At 41.0% G+C, this 18,943-nt stretch overlaps 1 protein-coding gene across 2 annotated transcripts in view; it reads left to right on the top strand.

The window, feature by feature from the left end:
* PlexB (plexin B) overlaps positions 1–18,943 on the top strand; it is a 1,268,238-nt gene that overhangs the window by 1,140,329 nt on the left and 108,966 nt on the right. For both annotated transcript variants that reach the window (XM_067140856.2, XM_067140855.2), the window contains exons 8-10: positions 8,646–8,882; positions 9,240–9,497; positions 12,539–12,787. In XM_067140856.2, coding sequence (XP_066996957.2) covers positions 8,646–8,882; positions 9,240–9,497; positions 12,539–12,787 — 744 coding nt within the window. The remainder of the gene's footprint in view (positions 1–8,645; positions 8,883–9,239; positions 9,498–12,538; positions 12,788–18,943) is intronic.

The following is an 18,943-nucleotide window of genomic DNA, read 5'->3' as shown; positions in this document are numbered from 1 at the left end:
ACAACTAAAATATCATTATTTCATGCCGCTGCGCGGTCACAGTAGGATAAGGCAGGGCTAGGACTGGGAAGGAAGCCATCCTGGATTTAATTAAGGTATGTATGTATGTATGTATGTATGTATGTATGTATGTATGTATGTATGTATGTAATGCATGGTCGGTCGGTCAAACGCTGTTCGGATCCTCAACAGCTCCCCCATCAGCTGTCACGGATGGCCCAGGCGTCACTGAAGAGGCTTTACTAGAGAAATGAGGAGTGGGGGTAGTTTCCCGTTGCTTTCCTCACTGAGTCAGAAGTTGCTATTACATATCAGTTTGCCAAGCTCGCTGAAATGTATGTACCAATCGACCGTATGAGGGACAGTATCAGTGAAAGTGTATTTCACACCATTCAACACAAGGACTGGCTTCATTGCTCATACCTCAGTCACTTTCATATTGTCAAATTGAAGGATGAGACTGAGACAGGTCAATGAAAGTAACAAATGTGTCCTTGCCCATACCAGTCGATATAGAACACTGTAAACACTAGGTCTCTTCAGCAAAGGCAAATTAAGGTATTATTATTATTATTATTATTATTATTATTATTATTATTATTATTATTATTATTATTATTATTATTATTATTATTATTATTATTATTATTTATTGGTAGTGTTTAAAATTGACCTAATGCACACGGGTTTTCGGTCAGCCTTTGATGCAAAAATGAGAAACTATGGAAAAACCATTTTCAGGGCTGCGCCGGTGGTAGGCCTATGTTTGCCACGTCTGGTTAATTCCTGTGTCTCGTGAACTCGATTTTCTTCTTATACACACCTTTTCATCTACGGACAACAATCTGCAACCAATGGGTGAAGCTTTGCTGTCATAAGTGCATCTTTTTGAAGTGGAAACCTAGTTTTAGAGGACGAAACTACACGAACCGGATGCAAAATGACCTAGTTGTTAGGCCCTGTAAACATCAAGCATCATCATCAATTCATCATCATCATCATCATTATAATCAACAACATCATCAACACGTAATATGCCTACTATAGTTTAGTACATCTCTGCACACAGCAACGCAGATTGCACACGCGATCCCACCGAGGTGTGAGGAAAAGAGGCGGAGAAAGAAGACACAGAATTTCGAGCGGTGGATGATCCTATTCCATGCTGATCTTCCCAATTCAGTCTTGTACTGTTACTTACCTTCATTGTAATTTTTCCTCGTGGAAATTGGAAAATGTGTTTGAGAAAGGTACTCTCAGAATTATATTTGGGATTCATGTTTCATATTTATGAATCATTCCAGGCGACAGAAGTGCCCAATGCGAAGAAAGAACATGTCAAGACGTTGAGGCGCCACATAAGGTTGACTGGCATTTACTAAAAATATGCCTGGACTTGCGACTCATGAAAAAATTCCCGTCAAACTCTTTTAGATTCTTCACCTATATCTCGCGTTTTTGGGTGATAGAAAAGCATGTGGTTATTTCCTTCAATTACGAAGGTGAAGGATATGAATCAGCATTTAGCTCATTTCAAATTCCTGACATCCTTTCGGCCCCTTTCTTTTATTTCTTGCCACCTTCTAAAAACTCAACTCCTTGCAGGAATCCCGTTGCTGGCGGTTTCCGTCCAGCAACACGTGCGAATAACTCAGCCAAAGGAGACAAATGTATACCTATGGACCAAGCTTTGCTTTCATAAGTACATCTGGTTTAAATGGAAACCTATTTTAGAGGACGAAACAACACGAACCGGGTGCAAAATAATCAGTGTGTTTCCTATTCTTTGGCTGTGTAGTATGACCCTGACCTCAATCTCGATCACGCTGGAGTAAAGTACATTGTTTTTGATGGTGGTCATTGTTTATTCATTTAGGGACTGAGGATATTAGTCAGTATCTTCATGTTCCTACTGTGTGTAAAATATGCCCACCGATCTCTGTTAAAGGGATGTACTGTATGTACTGATTGGGGTTGGGGTAGATAACCTCCTGACCTTACTGTCCCAGAATTTTCTTGTGCAGTCAATCAGTCAATCGATCAGTCGATCGACAAATCAATCAATCAATCAATCAATCAATCAATCAATCAATCAATCAATCAATCAATCAATCAATCAATCAATCAATCAATCAATCACCACTGATCTGCATTTAGGACTCGCCGAGCGGGTTGGCCGTGCGGTTAGGGTCGCGTAGGTGTGAGTTTGCATTCGGGAGATTTCGAATCTTACCGTCGGCAGTTTTCCGTAGTTTCCCATTCTCACACCAGGCAAATGTGCCTTAATTAAGGCCACGGCCACTTCCTTCCCAATCGTGGCCCCTTCCCATCCTTGTGTCGCCGAAAACCTCAATGCGTTAGTTTCTACCTTTAAAAACTCCACTCAACATATTCCTATTCCTCAACCTATTCCTCGCCATCTCTCCACTGACAACTCGGAACCTATCGCTTAGTCGAGCTGCTTGTCTACTTACTCCCAAGTCTTCCCAGCCCAAAGTTTGCAACATTTTCGTAAAACTGCTCTTTTGCCGTAACTCACAAAGCACAAATCGTACTGCTTTTCTTTGGAATTATTCCAATCCTCGAAATAAGTAATCCTGGTGAGAGTCCCATACACTGGAACCATACTCGGATTGTGGTCTTATCAGTGACTTATAAGCCCTCTCCTTTACATTCTTATTACAACCCCTAAATACCCTCTTACAATATGAAGAGATCTGTAACCCTTACATAGTTTCCTATTCTTGGCTCTATAGCACATGTAAGCCAAAGCCAGAATAGCTGCTGGAAATCACCATGCCCTGGGATCGAACCACTCAACTCGGGCTTCCTAGTCTCTTCCTACTGCATATACTACTGTGAAGATGGATTTGTAGTTTTATTTTTCACTAATGAAGTCGTGGTCATGCGCTTTGGTCTGAGGACTGGAACGGGGTTCACTCAGTCTTGTGAGTTGATATGAGGAGCAGTTTGATTGCAAAGACAGCGGACCCTGTCGAGAAAGTAAAACAGTACGGCTGAGGAAATATAGCAGTTTTCTAATTTAAAGACATTTATGTATGCCTTGAAAATATCGAAAGGTGAAGATATCTGCACATATTCTATACACCACATTCCAGAATAGTTCGGGATATTTCCACCCCCGTGATGGCATCTCCATCCATGGGACCGAGAGTAAGGTAGTTTTTATTATTATTTTTTTTTTTTTACAAGTTGCTGTACGTCGCACCAACACAGATAGGTCTTATGGCGATGATGGGACAGGATAGGGCTAGGAGTGGGGAGGAAGCGTCCGTGGCCGTAATTAAAGTACAGCCCCAGTATTTGCCTGGTATGAAAATGGGAAACCATGGAAAACCATCTTCAGAGCTGCCAACAGTGGGGTTCGAACCCACTATCTCCCTAATACTGGATACTGGTCGCACTTCAGCGACTGCAGCTCTCGAGCTCGGTAAGGTAGGTTTTAACCTCACCTTTGACCCTCGTGGATTTTTATCTGTTGGTTTCCCCATTTCATTTCTATGCTGGGGTGGTGCTTTTTTATTATCTGCGTCGCATTCTTTCCCAATTTCCTGTTCAGCCTGCACTGGTTCCCTTCCCCATTAGTCTCAATTTCGTGCTAACGGAAGAGAAATTCTGAGAGTGGTACTCACATTATATGCATCAGCTTCGAGGAAGTATGGTTAGAACGAGATTCCCTTGCACATTCTAAAGTTGAAGCCGATTTTGTAGCTCTTGTTTCTTCTTGTTATGCATTTGAAGGCGGACGTGTTTATCTTAATATCTAATAAGAGGTACGTACGGGGTAATCATTCTATGCTGATTTGCTGAATGTAGATTAGTCTGGCAGCAGTTTTACGTCAGTGACATTTTCTCATCTATTAGCGCATTTTTCCGAGCGTGCCCGGCTCCATGGCTAAATGGTTAGCGTGCTGGCCTTTGGTCAAAGGGGTCCCGGGCTCGATTCCCGGCAGGGTCGGGAAATTTAACCATCATTCGTTAATTTCGCTGGCACGGGGGCTGGGTGTATGTGTCTTCTTCATCATCATTTGATCCTCATCACGACGCGCAGGTCGCCTACGGGTGTCAAATCGAAAGACCTGCACCTGGTGAGCCGAACATGTCCTCGGACACTCCCGGCACTAAAAGCCATACGCCATTTCATTTCATTTTCCGAGCGTAAGAGATCTTGGGATTACTTCTTTTGGTCTGAGCTAGAATAAATTTGTTGCCATTATTGGTCTCAGCCTCATCTTTGGCTTTGTTAATATCAAAGTGCCGAGGTACGGGCGATATTAGCAACACAATTCCTCGTGCAGCCAGTTATGAAAGATGTGAAATTGTCGGTCATAGGGTCGGTTGGTATGTTTATTTCAGTGTGCTTGGTAGACTGATATGTAATAGCAACTTCTGGCTCGGAGAGCAAATCAACGTGAAACTACCTTACTCCTTATTTCCCTTGTACGCCTCTTCAGTGAATTTTAGCCCATCTGTGACAGTCCGTGGTGGAGTTGTCGAGACTCCAACCAGTCTTCGGGGTGATTACTTAATTAGTTGCTTCATGTGCGGGACTTGAGACATTTTGATCTTCAACTCCATGTACTTCGCGGTTGTGTGGAGTTCTGGTTTGATAACTACTGTATATATGTTAGGCATCAAACTGGTATTCGCCTGTAATTGTTGTAGTAAACTATGGAAAACTGCCTTTAGCATGGAAAAGAGTGGGATATTAACAATTTCTCTTCTTAATTATATCACCTGAGTCTGAGTACATTCCCGTTTGGTCTTAATTTTGCGATAGAGCTGATAATTGAAACAGGGCTTGCTGGGTGGAGTGTTTGCGATGCTAACTCATTTGCTACAGTAGCGTGGTGTTTACTTGTTATCTGAAAGCACTGGGTTCGAATCCAGACTCGTCCAAGGGCTGGATCGGGATTCACTCAGCCGCGTGAGTTCAGCCGAAGAACTGCCTGAAATATGAGGCATCATATTCGGTCAAGAAAACAAAACAATGCCTTCGAAGAAATCGTTACGCTGACTACGTAAAATTATAAAGTATTTTAAACGGGCACCAGCCGTTTTCGGAGATCTGAGGCCATAAATGGGGAGGGTAATAATGTCTGTAATATAGTTTATAAACAATTTTATGACATTCGGACCTTATGTTGGGATGAGTCGGGCTCCTTGGCTGAATGGTCAGCGTAGCGGCCTTCGATTCATAGGGTCCCGGCTTCGATTCCTGGCTGGGCGGGAATGTTAGCTGCATTTGGCTCGGCGAGTGAGCTTTGTATTCGTTCATCTTTATACACGCTTCTTCATGAACACTCGTCACACTACCAAATACCGCAGAAACATGCAATAATTAATACATCCCTTCATATGGAGTTGGGGTCAGGATGGGCATCTGGTCGTACAACTGTACAATAACAACATATTGTGCCGAACCCAAATCATTGTAAAACGGCCAAGAAGAAGATTGGGATGTGTGTTGAAACTTAAATAACGTATAACCTCAAGTAACTTAAGTGTGAAACGACGCAAGGATTGCTGGCAGTGACCCACAAGTGAATCGCTCAACTTCCGTCATGTTTGTGTCATATTGCGCTTGGCTATGAGTTCTTAGGTTGTTGTTGGATGGCATTGACAACATCCTTCTTATTAACTGCATGGTAGGAACTAAAATTGCGATATTGAAAGTATTCTAATGAAACTTTCTTTTTAGGAACGATATTTGATAATTTCACGACACAGGTAAAATATAGGAAGGAGGACGTGTTCGTTTTAATATCTAATTAGAGTTAAAAGTACGGGGTAGGCCTAATCATTCTATGCTAATTTGCTGAATGTAGGTAAGTCTGACTGCTATTTTTCGTCAATGACATTATTTCGTCTATTAGCGCATTTCGTCTGAGCGTAAGATATCGTGCAATTACTTCTTCAGATGCGTTTTCCAATTCCAGACGTTAGAGGCATAGCCTATTTGGACTGGGAAGCTGCAGCCATGAATGAACTCATAGAATCGAACAATGTCGTCGGCCCTGTCGGTTTTTCTTTCAATCTCACCAGGCACAAGAAGGCATTTTCCTCAGGCTGCATGTCGCCTCCTGAGATAGCTCTCCTTTCCTAGTCCTTCTTAAGAGTACACTTAAGTTCCGTTTGTCAATATTTTTGAAATATCTTGTGATAGGTGAGAGAGAGTGATAATACATGTTGATCGTAACATTTGATGTAGAGCAGAAAGTTTAAATGGGAACATGTTGGGTACGAGACCTTTCATTTAAAACTGTGACCTATTTTTAACAAAATATTTCACACAGACTGTGTCGAAAACCGACAAGACTTCATTACCCATGGGATGAATGTTCAGTACATTGAGCAATTATAATCTAGCACTGTATATTTTTATATCATTGTTAAACGAATAGGAAACAAGTACGAGGGCAGATCAGAAAATAAGTTGCACTTCCCAGTTATGGCCATTTATAACACCACCTATACAACAGCAACACGACTATAACGACATACACTGTAACGTCACTTTTCCACATAGTTTCCAAGAGACTACAAACATTTCTGCGAACGCACAACCAACTTGTCGATGGCGGATGCATAGCAATTTCCTCCAGCGTTCTGCAACCACTCGGAGACAGCGGCCTTCACCTCCTCATCGGTCTGGAAACGTCTACCTCCGTGCTCCGTTTTGAACTTACCGAACAGATGAAAGTCACATGGCGCTAGATCGGGACTGTAGGGTGGATGTTGCCAGACATCCCACTTGAAACGCTGCAACAGTTCTTGTTTGGCGGGCCTTGTGAGGTGTTGCGTTATCGCGCAACAAAATCACACCGGCGCTCAATTTCCCCCGGCGCTTCTCTTTAATCGCTTTACGCAACCGGTGCAACGTTTGACAATACGACGCCGGGTTGATCGTCGTTCCTTTCGGCATGAATTCCACGTGCAGCAAACCCTCCATATCAAAGAACACTGTCGCCATGACCTTACCGGCTGAAGGTTGAACCTTGGCCTTCTTTCGTTATGGTGATGAGGGGTGCACCCATTCCATTGATGTTCGCTTCGTTTCGAGGGTGAAATGGTGGACCCACGTTTCGTCGCCTGTGACGATTCGCCGCAGAAACCCGTTGCCGTCTGCGGCATAGCGTTGCAAAAATGCCAGGTAGGATTGGAAACGTTGTCCCTTGTGCTCATTGGTGAGAAGACGTGGGACCCATCTTTGACACAGCTTACGATATCCAAGGTCCTCGTGAGCAATGGCGAACACACTGCCATACGACATGTTCAGCTGCGTCGCGATTTCTCTCAGTTTAATGCGCCGGTACTGTCTAATGATCGCATTCACACTGTTGATCTTTGCACGGGTCCTGGACGTTGCGGGCCTGCCTTCGCGATGGTTGTCCGTGATATCCGTGCGTCCGGCTTCGAATTGCTGACACCACTTTACGATACCTTGCCGGGAAATAGCCCGCTCCCCATACACAGCACTAATTTCACGATTAATGTCCGTGCAAATCTTCCTTTTGGCCCATAGGAATTGGATTGTCGCACGCACCTCATATTTGGAGTGAACGTCCAGTTGACGCGCCATTGCATTTGGCCGCTGTTCACACAGTACTAGACGAGACACCACAGCGACCTGCCTAACAGACGTGTGGGCAGTGTCTGACCTTTTCTCCGCTGTGCCCACGTTTGCGAGACACAGCGCGCTGCTGCGGTGCGTTAATGCAACTAACCTTTTGATCCACCTATGTAATACATTTTCTCCTTTCTAAACACGTTCTCTATTAAGTGCACACTTCATGCGACTGGTCATCTGGGTATTATGTTCGATTTGTCACACATGTCAAGTTGACCTGACTCTAATTATCCGATTTATATTTTACTTTATGTTTATCACACTTTCCCTTGTACACTGGAGTTACTATAGCAGCTCTCCATTCATCTGGTATAGCTCGTTCTTGCTAATAGTAATCTAACAAATATTTCAGATATGGCAGTACATCCCAACCGATTACCTTAAGTATATCCCCAGAAATCATATCATTCCCAGCTTTTTCTAGTTTTCAACTTAAGTACGTTTTTTGTAAATATCTTTATTATTGTTGGTAATTTTAGTACTTCCTCTTCCTGGATGTTATCCTTATATCCATTTATCTTTACATACTGCCGACTGAATACTTCTGCCTTCTGTAAGTCCTCACATACACACTCCCCTTGTTCATTCTCTGGAATGTCTTTCCTAGAACCTGTTTGTGCCTTATAGTACCTTTACATACTCGTCTTTAACATTTTCGAGCCGGGCTGAGTGACTCAGACAGTTGAGGCGCTGGTCTTCTGACCCAACTTGGCAGGTTCGATCCTGGCTCAGTGCGGTGGTATTTGAAGGTGCTCAAATACGCCAGCCTCGTGTCGGTAGATTTACTGGCACGCAAAAGAACTCCTGCGAGACTAAATTCCGGCGTCTCCGAAAACCGTAAAAGTAGTTAGTGGGACGTAAAACCTATATTATTATTATTATTATTATTATTATTATTATTATTATTATTATTATTATTATTATTATTGTTGTTATAGACTAGTTTCATGATTACGTTATTTTCTTTTAATTCCATTTGTGTATCTCATTACAGAATCCTGCCCAGCTAACCACTCATGGCGCCAATTTCTGCCCGCGATTTCATCATCCCAAAGAGGATATTTTATTGCCGAATAATGTGCCCAAGGAGATTGTATTAGAAGTCGATAACCTTCCACATCCACAAGTTGGACACACTGGATTTCAGTGCATCGTCAATATCGAGGGGGCTAAGATGATGGTGCCAGCACGAGTCGAGTCAAATCGCTTCATAGTCTGTGACAAGACAACGGTAGGTAAATTGTCAGGAAACTTCTGTGACATTTCCTATCTTCAATTTTATATCCTTTAGAGAAACATTTCAGTTTGGTACGGTTTTTCTAGGTATAGCAAGATACTATCTACTTGTATTATATCTTGGAAATGTTTCATTCCTCCTTGGTCTTCTTTCGTTTGTTGTCCACTTAATAATAATAATAATAATAATAATAATAATAATAATAATAATAATAATAAGTGTCCTCTTTGTATGTCTTGATATGAACCAATATCTAGCCGTCTGAGGTACACCAGGAGAAGATACTCTTTGTTAACTTTTAAAATAGGTAATGAACATTTTTCTGTGCTCATGAAATATCTTCTTTTACAGTATTCATATGAAGCAAACTCTGGAGAGTACGAGGCAAGTGTAACCATTGTTTGGAATCGGAATCATCATGTGGACACCATCAACGTAACCTTGTACAAGTGTGATATCCTGGGTTCTCATCGGGAACATCCTGACTGTTCTCTGTGCGTCACTCGCAATGCCAAGTATCAATGTATGTGGTGCGGCTTGACTTGCAGCTATAGCCAGAGTTGTCAGCACACCCCTGTCAGTGAATGTCCCAAACCTCGGATTGATATGGTAAGTTACTTTCTTAATATGAAGAGACATCCCTAGTTGTTAGGTACCTACTTATTATCGAATGTTCAGCCATGATGTTATTTCAGAATTCCCGTGTTGGTCAAATATCAGTTGTGTTATTCCAGTATATTGATGCAAAGAATGACAGGAAGTGTCTCGATGCTTGCCATTAAATCTATTCAGAGGTGTTGTTGATGCATTATTTTCTGCCATCGGTTTGTTCAAACACCTCGATATCCGTAATTTTTTTGTTCCTCAGTAAAATAATTCTAGAGTTAATTACTCAGATGCTGTAATATTGGCATTTCCCTCAAAATATCATATTATCATTAAACAAAGTCTTTTACATTAATTCTGGCCTCTTGGTTATTTTGTATTCGCCTTCTGTTCCCAAGACAGTGGGTTCAGTTCTGCTTGAAGTCACAGGCATTGGAGGAGGGTGTCTAAACGCGGCAACTTTGTGTCGTTGGTTTCTGACACATTCAAGTTATTTTCAGTTGCGTGTCAAAACTTCTTTGGTTAATAGCTGAAAGATTATTTTACTACACAGTACAACGACACTGCAACATTTTACTATATTTTCAAGCAATGTAATAGCTAAAATGCATTGTCAGGGATCTGACATACAGTACATTGACATGAGGTGCTGACAGGGTCTAAGGGAATCATAGCACCTCAAATAAAATAAGAGTTTTGTCTGTACAAAAAAAGATAGCATTTCTGCATCGATCGTGTCCACAATAAGAAGGAAATGCAATTTTAAATTTTCCGTCATCTAGTGTATGTATGTATGTATGTATGTATATAATGTATGTATGTATGTATGTATTTGTATCGCAAGAAAACAGTTGAACAAAATGTAATGAAAATTGGTACATAAAGTCGGGGAATAAGGCACTACAATCTAGGATATAAATAATTTTATTTACGCTGGTTGAAATGGTAGCTTAAGCGAAGGCCTAAAATTTAATTCTCAAATATCTGTTATTTGCAGTCGTGTCGATAAAGACTACTTAACAGAAGTTATAGAGAATACAATTTTTGATCATTTATCTCTAATACAGTTTTATCGAACCGGCTATGATAACAGAGATACCGGTATTTATGAATTTAGACTTTTGTTGCTTAGTCCATATCAACGCCAAGCCACGAGAATTTTTTTTAAATTTTTTGCTAGGGGCTTTACGTCGCACCGACACAAGATAGGTCTTATGGCGACGATGGGATAGGAAAGGCCTAGGAGTTGGAAGAAAGTGGCCGTGGCCTTAATTAAGGTACAGCCCCAGCATTTGCCTGGTGTGAAAATGGGAAACCATGGAAAACCATCTTCAGGGCTGCCGATAGTGGGATTCGAACCTACTATCTCCCGGATGCAAGCTCACAGCCGCGCGCCTCTACGCACACGGCCAACTCGCCCGGTGCCACGAGAAAATGACCGTGCAAAATTTAATGAAAATCGTTATATAAATTTGTGAAATAATGCAGTTTAATAATAATAATGCTATTTGCTTTATGTCCCACTAACTTCTTATACGGTTTTCAGAGACGCCGAGGTGCCAGAATTTAGTCCCGCAGGAGTACTTTCATGTGCCAGTAGGCCTAAATCTACTGACACGAGGCTGACGTATTTGAGCATCTTCAAATACCTCTGAGCCAGAATCGAACCTGCCAAGTTGGGGTCAGAAGGCCAACGCCTCAACCGTCTGAGCCACTCAGCCCAGTCTTTTGCGGTTTTACTCTACTGGCTATGATAACAGACCTATCCGTGTCGGTGCAAAGTAAAAAAATTGTAAAAAACCCCAGAGATATTCACAGTTTAGACTATTGTTGGATCCGCCTCTGTGGAGTAGTGGTTAGTGTGATTAGCTGCCACAAGCGGAGGCCCAGGTTCGATTACCGGCTGTGCCAAGAAATTTGAAAAGTGGTACAAGGGCTGGAATGGGGTCCACTCAGCCTCGGGAGGTCAATTGAGTAGAGGGGGTTTCGATTCCCACCTCCACCATCCTGGAAGAGGTTTTCCATGGTTTCCCACTTCTCCTCCAGGCAAATGCCAGGATGGTACCTAACTTAAGGCCACGGCCACTTCCTTCCCTCTTCCTTGTCTGTTCCTTCTAATCTTCCCATCCCTCCTCAAGGCCCCTGTTCAGCATAGCACGTGAGGCCGCCTGGGTGAGGGACTGATCATCCTCCCCAGTTGTATCCCCCGACCCAGAGTCTGAAGCTCCAGGACACTGCCCTTGAGGCGGTAGAGGTGGGATCCCTCGCTGAGTCCGAAGGAAAAACCAACCCTACAGGGTAAACGGATAAAGAAGAAGAAGACTATTGTTGCTTAATCCATATCAATCCCAAACATCACTAACATGGAAATATTGTTCAGTCGTGTTAAATGACTGTCTTAAGGGGAAAACCATGTGGTCATCAATCCACATCGGCAAGGAAAATTGTAAAGATTTTTATCAAAGTGAGACAAAATTTTGAAGGAACGTCATGAAAGGAGGAAGAATGACTCCCTTTGCATGGGATATTCTAATATCACAGAATAGGAAGAAAACTAAATACGAAGGCTACAATATCGGAAGTCCATAAAATTGATCAACATTTTTTGTTGTAGTGTGTTTTGTCTCCTCTGCTCCCACTCATCTCTGATGGATGGCATTATTACTACATGCCCAGTAGGCTTGTTTTAAACATTATGCATTGTGTTTAACAGGATATTTGCTTTCTTACACTAAGCAATCATTTAACATTTTTGTTCAGATTCTGTTTGCTTAAGTTAACCATGAAGTTTGGTTTGTTGTTTTCTAGTAGGAACATAAAATAATGCTTACAAGAAATCTTTCCAATCATGATTCATGTTTATATTTATGGTGCAGGCCTACCACAGACTGTGTTGAAATAACTTCTCTCAAATGTCCATTACTCACCAAACACACTTGATGAACTTTGATAACCTTTGTTGATTGCTGACAGGATCAACTTGATTGGCATTAATAGTAGAGTATCTACATTATGTGCAATTTAAATATTTTCTTCTCTTCTAGATAAAACCGTTGAGTGGTCCTATTGAAGGCGGGACATTGGTTACTATAGAAGGCAGCAATTTGGGTCTAAAGGAAGATGATGTGAAAGGCAAAATACGTATTGGAGATACACCCTGTGAACTTATTCACTACGAAGTGTCTGTGAGGATTGTTTGTCGAACAGGTCCATCTGAAGGTGATATGGTTGCTCCTGTTAGTGTTGGAAATGAAGCTGGTTATACAGAATCATCTGTACACTTCAGTTATAAAGTAAGTAAGAATGTCCTCTAGCACTAGTTTCCATTAAAACATTCTCAACTGCCAGCACAGTGAATTACAACAAAAGTTCATTGTAATTTTTATAGGGAAATACTCTCTCAAAAAATCTGATGCAGACAGGGCTAAATTTAATTACTGCAGTGCCCATGGACCCAAGAAATTTTGTACCCTGCCTCACTTTCCAAAACTTTGGAATATACACACCTGAATTTGAAAGTAATCACCATCTTAGAAATTTCCAACTTGCCTTTTCATTAGCAAATTTTTCTGTGAGATTTTCATAATCTAATTGTACAGTTATATAATTTCAATGGCAAGCATAGCAAGATAGACCAAGTGTTGTTGAGTGTGAGATTAATATAAATCATTTTTCATCCTTGCAAGGGTCAAAAATGACCTTTCAGTTGAGTGGTTTGAAACAGGAGTACCCTAAATAAATAAATTTGAAAATAAACTGAAAAAATGTGATGACACAAATACAAAACCCAAAACTAATGTGCAGTTAAAAACAATAAATGGCATAGGAAACAAATGATGGTGTGTTATTCCATTCATTCTCCCCTGAAAATCAAATACAGTAGTTAACACTATGACCAACAGCAGCCACAACTCGCTGCAGTGTGAAACTTCCCTTATTCACATCATAGGATATCCCTTTCCAAATTAATACAAAACTTGTTTTAAATTTTTTGTGGATATGGTTAATATTTTGCTTCCCCCATAAATTTTCCACCCTGTTTATAAGCCTCTCTGGCCCCTGCCTACGTGCACCCCTGGATGCAGGCAGGTAGCAAACAGTATTTGCATGCTGAGCTTTTAACCCTTTCACTCCGGTGTAGCGAGTACGGTGACGTGACCCACTGGACGTGAGCAGTAAGTGGCTCACCGAGCCCGCTGCATGGGATACTTGTCTCTCTCCGCTCTCCCGTCCTCATACGGCTTGCGATGTGAGGAGAGAACAGGAAGAGGTTAAATGTATTTTATTTTATTTTTAATGCGGAACTTCACCTGCAGCCACATTCTGAGAAAAGAATCTATTAGGCTCCTCGCACAGAACAGTTATGATACTCGTGTTAAAAAACAGCTGAAAGAATCTTAACATGCTAGCATTATCCACTAAACTTTTCAGTCCGGAATTAGCTGTGTCGAAATTAGGTTTCTTAGGATTCAGGTACTTCCTTTTCCAATTAAGTTTTCTGCTCGGTGATTCAGGCACCTGGTCTTCATCCTCACTATCTTCATCTTCGGTCAAATCGTTGAAGTAGGCCGACCTTTTAGACGACGAAGCGGGAACTGAAGTAGAAAATGTGCCTGAAGTAGAAGGTGTGATTGAAGTCGTTCTGTCACCAGATTAAGATTATAAATCACCATCGTCATCATCTTTTTGAAAGTCACTACCCGATATGAGGGTAAGAGCTTCCTCCGCAGTATATCTTCCCTCCGTCATAAGGCCTTTCACAATTTAAAAGGGATTGAAAGCTAAATCGACAAGCATAAGCACGTCAAGTCAGCCTTGAGAGACCTCCCAGGCCAAACTTCCCCAGTAGTCTACAGTATTGTAGTGAAAAGGTAAACAGCCGAAAGACACGCAACTTCTACAGGAGTCGACTGGCTATGAGGCACGGCTCCAGCACGACTGCTACAGCAGTCCACCGGGTATGCGGCACAGCTGCCCCCTGACTGATAGAGCGGTCAACAAGAGTGAAAGGGTTAAATATCATTGTTAAATACAGTTCATTTAGTATTTACTTATACTTGGTTCCTACCGGGCGAGTTGGCCGTGCGGTTAGGGGCGCTTGGCTTTGAGCTTGCATCCGTGAGATAGTGGGCTCGCCCGGCAGCCCTGAAGATGGTTTTCCGTGGTTTCCCATTTTCACACCACGCAAATGCTGGCGCTGTACCTTAATTAAGGCCACGGCTGCTTCCTACCAACTCCTTGGCCTTTCCTCTCCCATCGTCGCCATAAGACCTATCTGTGTCGGTGCGACGTAAAGCCACTGGCAAAAAAAAAAAAAAAAAAAAAAAAAAAAAAAAACTGAACTTGGTTCCTGGGCAGTAAAGGAGTGATATAGAATTGAGTTGTATGTATGAACAAATGTCTATGTTACATTTCCTATATATTGAGAAAAATGGCAATAAGGATGATTGTTGATTGTTGTCTGTTGTCTGTTGTCTGCGGGACATGGCTACGCGGGAGAATCTAGTGTCAAAAATTTCATTTTTAGGTTCTGTATTGAATTGAGATTTACATTACACCTATTCAATACAAAAAATAGTGATAATTACAAAGTCATCACGTGTTCATTTTTATTTGGGACCAGTTTCGGCATTAGGGTATGCCATCCTCAGCCTAGGAATTAAGACAAAGACATTGGACATAGAGTACATTACATTCCTTAAAATTATTAACAATACTTTTTTAAAAATGTACGTACTTATACTTCACATATGTACAAGAGTTTTTATCATTAAAATTGAATATAGAAAGGTGTACACCAAAATGTTTGTACAGTTAAAATTAAAAGAGTGGAATGAGCTTTCTTTACATTGTAAGAATATCATAATGATATATATGAAACTGAGTTTCTTACTTCAGTAATATCATTAGCAGTCCTTATAGATAGGCTGATGGACTAGTTACAACAACCAGTTGTTTACCTAAATTTCCTCATAGATGTTCAATAATTATTCAACTTAGACATAACAGTGTGTGAAGTTTAAATAAATGTCATATATGGCTAAAATATAGTAAGGCTTCTGTGTCACAGGTTATTATGTCCACAAGGGTTCAGTAAACAAAAAGAATAAGTCTGCGTGTCCACAGGTGTTAACTACTTTCCAGTTCTTGTGGTATATGTAAAATTTGGTTTATCTATTTGAACATCTTGATGTCAGTTTTTAAACGTTTGTAATCAATGTAGATATGCTGATGACATTTCTTGGTGTCACAACTGAATAATATTGGAGTGGTATTATCGTACTTTGCAATTTTCTGATGTGTATACCACCAGGCTCATCTTCAGGATATTTCCTCCACATAGCCTCTGTGATTTTTAGTTCTTCATGATGCCCTGGTCAATAGGGAACATGCATGATCCGGGGTTTTAATTAAAAATATGCTAATCTGATTCAAAATTTCATGCAGAATTCAAAAATGTGATCAGAATGTACAAATAATAACTCCAAACATGATAAAAATCTACGAAAATGTCACGTCACGCAAGTATGCGATCTCATTGGTCTGACGTCATCGTACAGGTTGACTGAATTAGCAGACGAAATAACACATAGTGTGCTGTGAGAAGCAGGATACACTTCGCGTATTTCTACTTTACGTTAGTGTCTAGTATGGTTAAATTCGAGGTCTATACATTGGATAATAATCTGAGTGGTATATTTTAGACTTAAAATGAATCCTGCGCAGACAGTGAGGCAGAAAACTTATAAATGGTGTAGAGTTCCGATGTGCAATAGCACATCGCATACCATACCAAACAAATTGTTTATAAATGTTCCAAAGACGCTAAAACTAGGGAGAAATAGATTTTGGCGAGCCGGAGAAATGCTGATGATATATCGGAAAAGTCTACAGTTTATTTTTTTGAAGATTTTAACGTAAGATGAATTTGTTTGAATTTTCAAATCACTTTTCCATGTCAGCTGTTCTAGCGGTAAAACTTTAAATTTTAATGTATGATGCTTTATTTAAATGCTTCAATTACATCTTGGAATAGGAAAGTAATAAACAGTGCATTAAATAATTCTGATTATTAAAGTATTCTCCAAACCTAACCTATGTTTTGGGTGATCCATGTCAAGATAATAAATCAAAGGGGTTATGAACCATTTTGACAGCTCTAATTCTACCAATATATCTTGGCATGGGACAGTTATGTATGTCTTTATTGAAGAGATTAATTGGTAGAGAAATATAGGCTATATCTAAATACCCTATAATGTAACAAAGATTAGGCGTATACATCATGAAAGGAAACAACGTGAATTTAACAAATGTATAACTATACACAAAACCAATGCTTGTCTGTTGGGGTCTTATAAGTTAACAATGCTCAATTATAATAATTATCATAATATTAATGAAATAAATAACATAATTGCACACAGGTGAAAATAGTGATGTAGGTGTTTAAAATATTATCCAACTTAGCCTAAGTTTTAGGTTATACAAGCCAAGTCAATAAACCGAAGGGTAAAAATACCGCGCGAGTTGGCCGTGCGGTTAGGAGCGCGCAGCTGTGAGCTCGCATCCGGGAGATAGTGGGTTGAACCTCACTGCCGGCAGCCCTGAATATGGTTTTCTGTGGTTTTCCATTTTCACACCAGGCAAATGCTGAGGCTGTACCTAAGGCCACGGCCGCTTTGTTCCCATTCCTAGGCCTTTCCTGTCCCATCGTCGCCATAAGACCTGTATGTGACGGTGTGACGTAAAGCAAACAGCAAAAAAAAAAAAAAAAAAAAAAAAAGTAAAAGTCACAGCACCCAAAGACATTCCTGTATTGAGCGACTAAAATGTCACCAGGACACTTTTCTTTCCTGATATGCTCAGCTTGTTAAAAGCCAAATGTAATTAATGTTATTGGCTTCACGCCCCGCTAACTACTTCTACGATTTTCGGAGACGCCGATGTGCAGGAATTTAGTCCTGCAGGAGTTCTTTTACGTGCCAGTAAATCTACCGACACGAGGCTGACGTATTTGAGCACCTTCAACTACCACCGGACTGAACCAGGATCGAACCTGCCAAGATGGGGTCAGAAGGCCAGCACCTCAACAGTCTGAACCACTCAGCCCGACTTGTGAAAACTAGATGAAGTCATATTTATCTTTATCATGTTTAACTTTTTCCCTCCACAAAGATATTTAATTCTCTTTCATGGGCCTTGGAATTGGGTAGGCCAGTTGTCCCAACCATAAATATATATCTTTTTGGGAATGATAGATTATAGCCCTATAGTACTATGATCTTTCTTTCTTTCTTAATCAGTTTATCCTTCAGGGTTGGTTTTCATCTCGGACTCAGCGAGGGATTTCACCTCTACCACTTCAAGGGCAGTGTCCTGGAACGTGAGATTTTGAGTATGGTGATGAAACTGGTGAGGAGGGCCATTACCTCGCCCAGGCGGCCTCACCTGTTATGCTCAACAGGGGCCTTGTTGGAGGATGGGAGGATCGGAAGGGATAGACAAGGAAGAGGGAAGGAAACGGCCGTGGCCTTAGGTGCCTGGAGGAGAAGTAGGAAAATACGAAAAACCACTTCGAGGATGGCTGAGGTGGGATTCGAAACCCTTCTACTCAGTTGACCTCCCGAGGCTGAGTAGACCCCGTTCCAGCCCTCGTACTATTTGTTTTCAACTTTCATGGCAGAGCCGGGAATCGAAACCGAGCCTCCGGGAGTGGCACACAGTAACCACTACACCACAGAAGCGGACTAGTACTATAATGCTACCTATATGTTTATGTTAGTGCTGAAATCCGATTTCTTACTTTACTAATGCTGAAAGCCCGAAAATGTAATGTTATTCTTTAATAGGGGAATCAGTCTAGAAGGAAATGTTGAAAGTGATGTGATATCTATCCAGGTTCGTTGTTATCCTAATACTATGGGTTACAGTACATTGCACGTATATAAAAGACGCCACTTACAAACTTGCTTGTTATCCGCGAATTTCTGCGGCCACAAAAGTCACATTTTTCAAGAATGATGACATCTACACATGGTAGATTGTCTGACTGTTTTGAACCTTTCTTCTGTCATTTCGAAGTTTTTCGCGATCATGAATAATAAACAATCGGCTTTTAACAACGGCTGATGCACAGCGGCTGGTAGAGCTCCATGCGGTACTGGATCGTGACGTCACAGCGCGCCGCTTACGCAGAGGCCGTTTCACTCGCCTTGCGGAAAGGCACTATTAAATATTTTTTTAATGGTAGAAAACAAGGCAACATACCACAATGTAATACGTTTACGTACTATTTCATTGGTGTACTTTTCAAAAAAAATATTTTTGAAAATGATGCATGTTCCCAATTGTTCAAAACTTTTGAAGTTATTCTTGTCCACCTCTATGATTTCAAAGTTTCCATGTTCTGTAACTTGTTTTTGATTTCATCATTAAATCATTAATCG

This window comes from Anabrus simplex, chromosome 2, assembly GCF_040414725.1.
Source record: "Anabrus simplex isolate iqAnaSimp1 chromosome 2, ASM4041472v1, whole genome shotgun sequence".
Classification (NCBI taxonomy): Eukaryota; Metazoa; Arthropoda; class Insecta; order Orthoptera; family Tettigoniidae; genus Anabrus; species Anabrus simplex.
This window is presented reverse-complemented; position numbering and strand designations above follow the sequence as displayed.